General features: G+C 31.6%; 1 protein-coding gene across 5 annotated transcripts in view; it reads right to left on the bottom strand.

Moving 5' to 3' along the window:
- The window catches only part of DIP2 (disco-interacting protein 2), a 146,691-nt gene extending 134,204 nt beyond the window's left edge, over window positions 1-12,487 (bottom strand). For all 5 annotated transcript variants that reach the window (XM_088234804.1, XM_088234808.1, XM_088234805.1 and 2 more), the window contains exon 1: window positions 12,270-12,487. In XM_088234804.1, the coding sequence (XP_088090930.1) occupies window positions 12,270-12,354 (85 nt within the window). In that variant the 5' untranslated portion in view covers window positions 12,355-12,487. The remainder of the gene's footprint in view (window positions 1-12,269) is intronic.
- Between the last annotated feature and the right edge of the window lie 813 nt (window positions 12,488-13,300).

Raw genomic sequence — 13,300 nt, 5'->3', positions numbered from 1 at the left:
ACTTGAAGGTGGAGGGTCAGTAGTATGCCTTCGTAATCGCTCGAGAGAATTTATCTTCAACTATACCGTCATGGTGAAGGTATGACGTCCTTAGCTTCCCATCATAATCGCGGACCTGGTCTTCTTTAAAATGGCCTCTACCGCCCTCCGAAGGCCTTCAGCGCCCAAAAGGGGGTGGGTTATCGCTCACTTTGAGAAGGACTGCTTTAAATCGAACCCAACATTTTAAAATGGCTTTAGAGTAAATGTACCTTCCCGTGTCAAGGCGAAATGAATAATAGAGTTTTGTGTAAGAAATATAATCAGAGCCCCGCACAAGTGATTTCGATTTAAGTACTCAAGTAAAAATCCTGAAAAAGTTTGTCGAGTAGAGAAGTCCGTTTCGTGGTGTAATGGTTAGTGTGTTTGCCTTCTGAGTCTATGGCATGGAGTTCGATTATTGGCAAATTCAACGTATTTTTTTTGTGTAAATGGTTTTGCATTGCACATAAGGCGAATGGTGATGATCAATTTTTCAATTTCAATTTATTTATTAATATATATGTACATTACAAAATAGATTATCTTAATTCATACATATGGAAATAATAAATATAAAAAGTCAGTAAAAGTAGGTATGTACCTATATATAGAAATAACTCGTAGGTATACTTAATATCTTGAGAATAATATGTTTAAAAAGTAAGAGGATCTTGTAACGAAAAACTTCCTTAGAGGCGTGCAAAATGTCAATGTCCAAAGTGGCTAATGTTGCGGTCTCACGGATCACAGGTCCTAAGTTCGAACCCCACTCTACCCCAACTTGATTACCATTTTCTAATAGTGAGTTATTTACAACTCGTTGAAATGGCCTCAAAATCGAAATATTTGGGTAAATAAAAGAACGCAAATATTTTCTTTTTAAAAAAAAGTTACATTGTTTAACATAGAGATAGCCCTTCCAACAGGCATAAGCATTGGCAGGTTGGTCCTGTATATTAAAATGTGGAACAGTCTATGTTGACGCTGTTTAAGGTAATTATCCGGAACATAAAAGCTAATGCTCCGCATAATTTTAGGGTTGTCAATAATACCGCGATACATGATAATGATACTTATTGGTAAATATATATTCCAGATAAATACGTACACGTTCAATCGATCATATACTTATGCGTAAATTGTAATTATAATATCCATTAACAGACAAGTTTACATTAATAAATCACATTAGAAATGTAAAATAGACCATTTGGGCAATTAGTTATTGTATTATATTTTTAGAGAGTGTGATGGTGTAAAGAATGGTCCCAAACACGCAATGAGTATTACTAGTAAAAGTAATGCTAACTTACTCATATTTAACAATATATTTAGTTAGTCTACATTTTGATAGAAAAGGGGTAGGTTTCATTCTCTTAGTAAGGGGGTTATTAAGATTAACATATTACAACAGAGGTTTCAGCTCTTAATAATGTTACAAAAACAGCAGATAGAAGAATTATGAATGTTCAAAGTGTGTAAAGTGGCCATTCTTTTTTTCTATGATATATTTTGTTGCCCTTTAATAATAAGGAATATTTTTATGTTTTTTTTTGTATTTATTATTTCCTTTTTTAATTACTACAAAATAAAAAAGTACCCTATAATCTTTTACAGAATATTTTCTTTTCTCTTTCTTATATTACACAAAAATATTATACCTGTCTATTTATTATAGGAGCAAAAATTTATAAACATTTCTTGTCGAACAGGCCATGCTTTTGTGGATTTTTTTATTTACTATTATTACTGTTAATGTGTATTTCATTGCTATGTAATTATTCTTTATTTTTTGAATACTCTGTTTTGTAAAAAACTAACAAATTTAAAAAAAAAAAAAACAAGCCAATGGCAGGTTAAAAGCCTTGTAAATGCCTAGACTTCCATATTCCAGATACCATTGTGGTCAGAGGGCCGCGATTTCAAATGCTATCTCCGTCGGTATATATCGAGACGGTAAAAAGTAAAATCGATATTTGTGTACGAAAATGTGTAGATTTATGAAAAAAATATTACGAAAATTTAAAATATCTTCGTCGGTAGCCTGTAATTTAACATGTTTACAAAAAAAAATGTCAACATGTTATATTTTTCACACAGAAAACTTAATTTTACTTTGTAGATAAAATTGAACTTAAATGTTTAATTCACATTGTAATACCGGCTCTGCTTTAATATTTCTGTGGCTTGGATCTAAAAGGACCAAAGTGAGATTTCATTTTTAACTTGCCAACATTTTGTAGATTCAATAAAAAAAACACAAACAATATATGTGGTAGTGTATTTATATTATTATTTATTTTAAACAGTTAAACATAACACCACAAAATGGCTGCAAAATTACTGTTCTGTGATATTGCAATTTGAGCCATTGGTCTTTTAAGATACAAGCCTCAGATTTTATTCACGATATTTCAAAACATTTCTGAGGGACAATTACAATGGTAAGTAAACAGAATTATCTTTAATTGTCAATGTCAAGTAATGTCGCATTTTCTGTACGAAAATGAGTATATTTAAATGTTTTTTATTTTATTTATTTAAAACATGTTCAATTACATGTAACCGACGAAGATACTTCAATTTGTTTACACATTTTCGTTAAAAAAAAACAATTTTATTTTATGTACCAGGGCTGTCCAAAGCACGGCCCGCAGCTTATATGTGTGCGGCCGGCGCACTATCGGGTAGCCGGACCAGAATCATACTAAAATTCAATTTTGTCAAATATATGGTAGAATTGAAATAAACATGGATTCATAATGCTAAAACTATATTTTTTTTAAATAAAAAGTGTCAAATTTGTATATTGCTCCATTAATTAATTATATACCGATTATTATTTTTATAGTATGGAAAATATTGTATCGTTTTTATGTCAAAACCATATTATTTCCTCATTTTTCACCCGTTTTACTAGACTTCAGCCTTAAGAGAATAGACGGTGTCTGGAAACTTCGATAAATAGGTATTTGGACTTAATTTTTCTGTCGCTCACTCCCAAATGCCTTCCGGATACTGAGCGAAAAAGACGATTGCACGTAGGACTTATTTTGCCTAAAATAAACTAAAACAGATAGTCAAAATCGACGCTTTGCTGTCCCATTTTCCGGACCCCAAAACTGAACTGAGTTAGTTGTTTTTTTTTAGAAATAATATCAAAATGAAATTTTCAGTGTCGGTACTTTTTTTCTTTTAAAAGTTATTTGTACGTCCAAAGACGGCAGATAAAACTGGGCACTTTTTTGGGTTTTTGGATGGTCCTAGCTTCCATAAGAAACAGTTTATCAAAAAGGCAAAACGATAGAGATACGCCAATGGTAAATATCTATGGTGCGCAAAAAAACATTGCTGTAGTGCCATAATCCAGGAATACGTTTGTATGAAGAATAGTCAGACCGCCTTTCCGCTTAAGTGCGATACGCTCGAACCTATTGATAGTAATATGTTATGTAATATAATTAAAGAGAATTTGATATTAAGCCAATTAATTGAGTAACTCGGTCGCAAAACACCCGATTTTATTATTAGAGCAAGAGTAAGGCCCTTGTATACATAACAAAATACAAACAAATAATAACATTAAGAATATTTCTGAGTATTTATTTATTAATGCTTCATAAAGTTAGTTTATAACATCTTAAGAAATAATATAAAATTTTATTAACACGACTATTTTATATCAAAATTTCTCAAGAAAATATATTTTCAAATAAATTTTAATTCAACAATGTTTGAGTACGTCCAAATGCTTGCAGACTGGCTGGATTTCCTCCTGGGTGAATGTTACACAGTGAGTAAAGTGGCCACTTAAACCAGTAAATGACAGGTCATAAGCCCCGTAAATGCCTAGACTTCCATATTCCCTTCTCAAAAATGTTTTCCCTCTCTGTTGAAATAAATTTAAATTTGAAATCATTCGATTCCTTCTATTTCTTTTATTTCTTGAGGTAACTCATTGTACAGCTTCAATCCCTTGTACAATGAGTAATGATGTTCTGTTTTTGTCCTTATTGGTAATCTTATCCTTTTTTATCCCTTGTTTCATATGTATGACATTGTTGGTTATTAATTTAATTTTTTATTTTATTTTATTCATCCCCTAAATATTTCATGCATAAAAATTGCTACATCATATTTGATTTGCTGCTTAACTGTGGGCAAGTCAATATCTTAGTGCATTATTTCTACATAAAAATGCATATTTCTTTGGAGGATAATCCTCATCGCCTTATTTTGAAGAATTTGCATATTTTTAATTTCCCCGTCATTACAAATAAAAGAATGGAAGAACACTACTTTTTATATCTATTACATTTCGTAATCTTCCATAAATAAATATTTTTGGGAATTTTTTTGTTAAATATTGAGAATGTGCTTTGAAATTCAAATATCTATCTAAGTTAACTCCGAGATACTTTATTTCATCCACGGAATTTAACACAGTATGTTCAAATGTTTGTAGACAAATGCTGGATTTTACACCCTAGGGAGTTTATCAAGATTGATATAATATTACAACGGATAATTGAAAACATTTTTGAAAAAGATACGAAAGTTCAGACATTAACACAGGGCCGTGGCCTGTCTGTGGCTGTTTTTTTTAAATGCGTTTTATTGATTAACCACGCAGATGCTTTGTATTAATACAGTTCAGTCAGTGCGTAGAAGTTTTGTGTACATAACATGTATTATATTGCTATATTAATTTTGTAATTTTTATAGTACTCAAACGCATTTATGAAATGACTCGAAGATACCTAACGGACCTCTGTATTAGGGAAAATACATGTCAAAGAAGATCTACTCTGAGGTCAACATTTGATTAAGGCAGAGGAAAACTTGTCGAAACCCGGCGCTGCCCAAACACTAGGTTCGGAGATCGTGCTTTTGTCGTTGCCGGTCCCTCGGCCAATCATCGACAGTCTCAGTCAATTTAGATCTCAACTGAAATCTCATTTCTTTTGTTTATCATACCATTAATTTTAAAATCAGAAAATATAATATGTAATGTTACCTTTGTTAGAGTGTAAGTTGACGTATAAAATTGTGAAGCGCCCCCTTGAGGTGATTTTACACAAAAACAGCGCTATATAAATCAGCCAATTAATATAAATATTATTAAATTGACCCCTTTTAAAAACTGACTTTCAAAATAAATACTAAAAAAAAAACTAAAACCCAAATAATTTCATTTTGAAACCATTTTCAATTTATCGTAAAAAAACTAACTAGGTTAATTACTAAATAATTATTAGTCAATTATTAATTTACATTTAAAAAAAAAAATTAAGATAAGGATTGGAACTCTGTTTTCAAAAAAGCAAATTGTGATATGAGAGCGGTTAAAACCTAACTAGACAATAATCTACTTACCCTGAATGTGGATACAACCAAATATATCACATTTAGTCCAGGTAACAGGTTATCACATGAATCTCATATTAATCTAGAAATAAAATCTGATTGTTGGTGCCAGATTTTAAAACTAGTTGATTACATTAAATATCCAGGAATAATAATTATTGACAGAAATCTACGATGGGAGGTTCAGGTCTAATCGGTGGTTTCCAGATAAGAAAGCTGTGTCATGTAATGTTCTGCTCACTTAGGAACATCTCAGGCATTTCCAGTTAGTGGCTGTAGCCTATGGTATAGGGGGCTGGGGAGGTTGCACGGCGCCTATCATGAACCCCCTAATAAATGTACAAAAATTAATACTTGGAGTGATGCATCGACGTCCCGCCACTTTCCCATCTGAGATATTGTTTCAATTTATGAAGGTACTGGACATTAGACAATTTATGCGGTTACAAGATGAGATCCCAGCAGAATGCTCGTACGAGGTTTTCCTGTAATTTTAATTATTTAATACCAAAAACACGTGCGACTTTTGCTCGGAGAAATTTTTCTTTTGTGGTCCCAAGAGTGGTCAATATCCGAAACGAAAGCCATTTTCAGAAGTGCACAAGTTTGGATTTTGTCTAAGGGACGAGACCATTGCAGGGGACTACTGCGAGATATTGCATAGATTTATATACTTTTAAACGTGTTGTCCAGATGTTTATTAAAATATACTGATGACCTTAAAAATGAAATGTCGAGTGGTAAATCTCAAAGACCAGAAATGAAGACCTATTTCTTGAATCTTTTTGAAAGTGATAGTTTTTAGCTCAGTTTCTGTGAATAGTCTATATATTGTGTTTTAGGTTTAAATGTTTTTCTTTTCTTTTTTTAATATTAAGTTCACAGAATGTTTAAATGTTTTTATTTTCTTTTTTAATATTAATTTCACAGAATGTTTAAATGTTTTACTTTTCTTTTTTAATATTAAGTTCACAGATTGTTTGAATGTTTTTATTTTCTTCTTTAATATTAAGTTCACAGATTGTTTAAATGTTTTCTTTCCTTTTTTAATATTAAGTTCATAGATTGTTAAAATTTGTTAAAATTTTTATTGTTTAAATGTATACTATGTATTGTTACAAGAAATGTACTATTTTTTTTATGTACCGTCCCAAATGAGTTTTCTCGTACAACTCCTGGGAATATAATATCATGATATTCATGTCTTATATGTTTTATTAATAAATAAAAAATAAAAAAATAAAAAATACGTTTATGTGATAATTTTAATTTTTGGTATTGTGTATTGTTTAATAATATGCACGCTGCATCCCAACTCAACAAGGGCTCTTGGCCTCATAGAGTTAAGGATACGTTATTATTTTATTGAAATGTATATATTTGTATCGAACAGAAATTAAAAAAATTGTTGAAGACAAAAAACACTAGTTTTACTTTCCTTAGTAAGCTTGAATACCTCCCCAGTTCATACATGTCAAAATATCTAGTTTTCTGTCATGTGAAAACGTTACTGAAAAAGTTTATTGCTATTTTTTACGTTACCGATTTGGGATAAAACGTCGGTAGTAACTTTCTTATCTGGAAAACGTCGGTAGTAAACAACATCGCTAAAAACTTAGATATTTGTTTAGTTCTGTAATAAATTTATGTACAGGCGTATCAAATTTAATGTAAACATAACATCGGTAGTCGAATCACGTTACAAATTGAATATCTTGCACCTAATTATTATTTTGGTTATCAAATATATTAACAAACAAACAATCACGCTGTTGTTTGGTAGGGGTAGAGACAGAGAATACAACGCCACACCATTCTATCTATATTTGCATACTGACTTTACTTCATCTTTATACGTGTTTTTCAACCTGTGAGTCGCGAACAAGGCAAAAGCTGGTTTTAGGAGGGGGGTGGGGGTCGCCAGCTATTTTTTATACTCGTAAGGGGGTTGCGTTTTAAAAAAAGTTGAAAAACTCTGCACTACATTCATACATATTTTCATGCACGCACGCCGATTATTCCAATGTTTTACTTCTCCAACGTATTTGGTGGATTTAGTCACCCTGTCTCTATCGGTCTTCGACGCTTTTTGCATCCATCAACATCCGCTTCGTAATTCTTTTTAACCGTTCTTTTGCTCTTCATGACCAAAATAACGCAGAACTTTCTTGATTACGTCGATAATGCTTATCTCGGTCTTACATAATACACGAATCCTGAAATTTGTGCACCAATCGTATATAGTTATACAACACATTCGCCTGAGAGATCGCATTTAGAGAGCATTAAGTTTACTTTATTCCGATTTTTTTTCGCTTCCATACATGAGGGGCGGCACCAGGACTCCACTATGAACGGTTAATTTCACCTCCTGCGACAAACATTCATTTGTCAAGGTTGGTTTTGGTGCACCTTTCACCTTGTTCCCGGCATTCTCTTCTCTTAATATCTTTCTCAGTATTTCCATCCTTAGTAAACAAACTTCCCGGATACACTAAATTCCTCTACTTGTTTCGGGATAACCCTACCCCGTTCCTGGGACCTCACATTTAGTCATACTTTTCATTTCATTGAAAAACTATAATATTCGATTTTTCAACATTCATCAGCGAATCGCTCCTATCATATTCTTTCGTTACCAATCATTGCAGAGGCCTTATTCTGTAACTCATTCGTGTCGTAAATTCATTGGTATATTGTGAGAGCAAACGAGAGCGAAATACGACATTGATTGCGTTAGAGCGAGATGGATATATGACGAACGAACGAACGAACTTAATACCCGTATGCAGAGACAAACCTTAAGGTGAGGAAAGTACATTCTATTGTCTTCACCTTCGGGTTATTTCTGCATTTGAAATTAGAATGTACTTTCCTCACCTTAAGTTTTGTCTCTGCATACGGGAAATTGTGACAGAATAAGCCTGCAAGCCCTCTTTGTTGATAGCAAAGAGAACAGTGCCATCAATGCAACGGCAGTATTACATTACGTGTTTTAAACATTATAGAATTAACAATATTTTGAGTAAATCCAAATGTTTGTAGACAAGGCTGGATTTTACTCACCAGGAAGTTATCAAGATTGAAATTTATTGCAACGGAGTCAATGACAGGTCGCAAGCCCTGTAAATACTACCATAGACACACAATAATTTTTAATTCATCAAATTGCTTACATTATAGATTTATATTTATTTTTAAATCGTTTTCCACACCACTGATTTAATCAACCATATCTATTGGTTTATGGTTTATGGTTAAACCCATTATCTTAGCAAATAAAAACCAACATTTAAATTATGGTACAATATAAATATGATTCATTGCATTCTTGGATGAAGATATCCATCTTGTAGACGAGCACGAAGATTTAAAGATGTTGAAATATTTCATATTATATTTACATGCCAATGGTTATGCCTGTTGGAAGGGCTATCTCTATGTTGAACAATATCACTTTGGACATTGACATTTTTCACGTCTCTGAGGGAGTTTTTCGTTACAAGATTCTCTTACTTTTTTAACATATTATTCTTTGGATATTATGTATACTAATGTGTTTTTTTTTTAAATATACCTAATTTTACCTAATTATTTATATATGTATGAATTAAGATATTTTATTTTGTAATGTACATATATATGAATAAATAAATGATAAATGATAAATGATACATAGCTTATTGGATCACTCTTTTTAAAGAATAGATAATATGCACATTTAATTTATTTTTGTTGTATATAAACAATATTTTAAACACAAAAATTACAAAATAACTATACTCAATTTAACATGGGAATTTTCCCCCGTGCAGAGTTGGGAAAAACCAAAAAATAATGGAAGGCATTTAATTAATCATAATAATACCCATAAAACAATACAACTAATAATAATGTAAGTGTAAATAAATATCTAACCTATGAAATATAAAAATAAATAATAATAATACTTATAAATTAAAATCATTAAGTGCATAAAAGCAATAAATGTCATCAAGGAGCCTCTCATCCCCATCTCTTCCTGTTTGGAAAATTCAGTCATGAACCACCCCTTTGAGAATTAGCATTCGGATGTTTTCTGTTTTCTCCCATAACATTTTACACTTATAGCAAATGTTGTACGAACTTTCGGGGCCTTACTCATACACCGGGGCCGCAGTTACAAACGCGATCTTCATCGGTAAATATCATCATCATCCTCATTCCCTTTTCGCGCATAATGGTGCATAGGGCACTGCATCGGTATACCAATCACAGCGTATCTTGATATTTTTTGTTACATAAAGGTAAGATGATCAGTCTTACGCTTTAGGTACCAGTCCAGGGACTTTGAAATATTATCGTGTTAAAACACCCTTTTTAATCAATATTTCATGTCAACCATGTCGGGAATCGAACCCGAGACCTTTCGCACGGTAAATATCTAGACGGTATAAACTAACTTCGATATTTATGTACGTAAATGTGAATATTTGTACGAAAAAATCTAAGTATCTTCGTCGGTAACCTGTAAATGAACATGTTTAGAAAAAAAAATTGTAAACATATTATATTTTTCATACAGGAATCTTAATTTTACTTTGTGGATATTTGTTTGTTTGTTTGGATAAATTGAAGATAAATTTTAACTTCCCATTAAAATACGGACCCTGGTATAAAGCCTAGGCATAGGTGTAATAGGCATATTATAGTTTTAAAAGAATAATAATTTTCAAAAATTTATGACAAGAATGAGTCGTCACCTTACTCATTTTAAAAATCACAGCCTTTTCTCCTTAGCGTTCATTGCGTTGAAGTTTAAAGAAGCTCTTTTACTTCACAAAAATCAACAAATGGAAGAGTTAGGGAAATGTAAATGTTTAAACATAGGTAGAATGGTGAATGTTACACAGTGTGTGACCAATTAAACCAGCAAATGACAGGTCATAAGCCCTGAAAATGGCTAGTCTTCTATATTCCCTTCTCCGAAATATTTTCCCTCTGTTGCAACAAATTTAAAAAAATAACCACAGAAACATTATGTAAAAAGTATTAGTATCGTAAATTTTGTATATAATAAATAAAGCCGCCAGAGTACGTAAAAAAACTATGTATTCTAGATGAATCAGCTGATCGACATTTGCCAACCTGAAAATGGCTGTCTTTTTGGTGAGGCAAAGCACCTATATTGTACAATATTAATCGGTCCGTCGATTGATTATTTATTGATTCCTCATTGTAAATACAATATTCAGTTTGTTTTTTTTAAAGAAATATTCGCGTACTTATGATTAACCCAAAAATTTAATTTTGAGGGCCATTTTCAACGAGTTGTAAATAACAAACTATTAGAGAAATGGGAATCAAGGTGAGGTAGAGTGGGCTTCGAGCCACGGACTTTTGAACCGTGAGTCCGAGACACTAGCCACGGGACCACAACTCGGATTCAATATATTTATTACATCATATTAATATGTAAAACATAAAATCTGTTATTAAAAATTTTGGTGGAAGTTAATAGTAATTTATTATAGAAATAAAAGTGATACTTATTTCCACAAATTTTGAATAACCAGTGACCGGTTTCATCGCTTTGTTCTATTCGATAGAGCTTAAGGGCTTCTCTAGAGAATTGTTACTCTAAAATCCTTACTGTTTTTGTGTACAAACATTGCATTTTATAAATAAGATATCAGTCCCGAAGACGTCGCGAAAACGATAAAACCGGTCATCAGTTATTCCAAATTAGTGGATTTAAGTACCTCTCGTCTTTTATTTCTATAATAAATTACATCATATTTTTTCGTGTGAGTATTGTTTTTTAGTCTCTCGAGGTTTAATAAATTGTCCGTCTCGTAGTCTAGTTGTCAGTGCGCTTGCCTACAATGCCTACCATGCAAGAGGTCTCGGGTTCGATTCTCGACATGGTTGACATGAAATATTTATTTTAAAAAGGCGTTTTACACCGCAATATTCTAAGTCCTTGAACTGGCACTTGAAGTGTAAGACTAATCGTATTACCTACATGGTATATATATGCAGGTCCCTGTGCACTATTAGGTTCGGATACGTGAATGATAATGACTATAAAAGTACAATACAAAAACAGAACTTTAAAAAATTCTCGGTTTTCAATATTTACACAGAACCGAATCAAAATGGAAAGCTCAAAATAATACGTTTTTATTCTTAGATTACATTGCGTGTGAATAATTAAATATATTTCTAACAATGGGAGAGAAATCATTTAATATAAGTAATACAGTCAAATATAACGACGATATAAACTCAGGACTCAGGTGTTGTTTTTTTTTTTGCAAGGTATGTAAATTGATTCGGCTTCCCGAGTTCATTACAATATCAATACTAGGGGAAATACTGACATTATTTATTGTGAAATATTTTGGGTACAGAACACAGGTATTTCTTTCACACAGATACCGAATGAATTTGCTGCTAAGGACAATTTTATAGAAAACAATACAATTGATTTTTCACCTTATCATTTATTAGTTTGATAAACTTGTGCGTACGAATTTGAAGGAAATATAGTATCTGGTATATCCTAATTAATTAAACGCATTCATTATACCACGGTGAATACATTAACACAGAGTAGTCATGAGTTTTATGACAAGAAAACATTCAATTCGTAAGAGATACATAATTTGCAAGTTTAATTATTTATCTTATTACTCGGTGAACAAAATATCTTTAGTCGGTGTATTTAGTAGTACAAAATATAAAATACAACATATTAAACACAGAACATGTTCTCGTTTATCTTATAAATATTAAACATGGCATTATTTCAGCTAGAAATAGAGATAATATAACATTTTAAATTCGCTTACACGAGTTATCGATTAATTTAGAGAGTAATTTTTACCAAATTCACTTACCTTCTGACAATTCAAGTTCCAATTCTGCCAATTTTTCTTTGATGTCATCTGGCAACTTGGTTAAGTCTATACTTAGTTCCGCCATACTTAAAATAAAATCACAGCCCTATATACAAATCAATCTGTCACTAAATTTTCGATGTAAGAACACAACAAGAAGCCATCTTGAATCACGAACATTCCCGTTCGGCTACTGAACGTCTATGGGGAGACAGTCACTACTGCGCATGCTTCAATCTACAAAACAGAAATAATTTCATTGGCTAAATTTTGTGCACTTAAACTACGTCATCGTACTCTTCAAAATATGAAATAGTATAATCTTATTTAATCATAATAACTTAAGTCAGTTTAAGAGTTGCTCGATTTTTTTCTTTTATAAACTAAATTATTCGTATACATTACATACTTAGATGTCCTAGATACAGGAGATAGAATAATAAATGCGATTGTTTACAATTTTAAAAGCGGGGTAGTTTGTTTTAATTTTCAAAAGTACCTACGCTCAAAAAGCAAAGTCTTTAATCCAGAGAGATTCTTATAAAATCACATTTTTGTTTTTATAAATATGGTGGTGATATGCATATGCTAAACAATTAAAAAAAATTATGACCTAATGTCCAGAATCACTCGCAAACGAGTGGAGGCATACAATTTAATTTTTTTTAATGTCCAGAATGTGTAGATTAGTCAATTTGTCACACAACTAGAAATTATTGAACAACTTGAGATAAATCTTTTGGCTTTTCATAGACCTCTTTGCCATTAACACATTGTGGGATGAAGATGGATTGGCATGGGTTAGCTCGAAGTCTTAAATGTTGATTGTGATTATGAATATATTGTATACCTTATTTTATTGCCCTTTTTTGTCTTTGCTACATGGTTTTATTTATTAAGTTTCTTGTTCATATATATGTTTCTTCATATAACTGTAATAATTGGCTTAGGCTTTATATACATTTGATAAATTGAAAAGTATTATTTTTACAATCAAATATATTATGTTTGTATCAATAAATGTAACATGA

The sequence above is a fragment of the Micrasema longulum genome, unplaced genomic scaffold (genome assembly GCF_059751315.1).
Source record: "Micrasema longulum isolate JH-2025_06_02 unplaced genomic scaffold, ASM5975131v1 h1tg001290l, whole genome shotgun sequence".
NCBI lineage: Eukaryota > Metazoa > Arthropoda > Insecta > Trichoptera > Brachycentridae > Micrasema > Micrasema longulum.
This window is presented reverse-complemented; position numbering and strand designations above follow the sequence as displayed.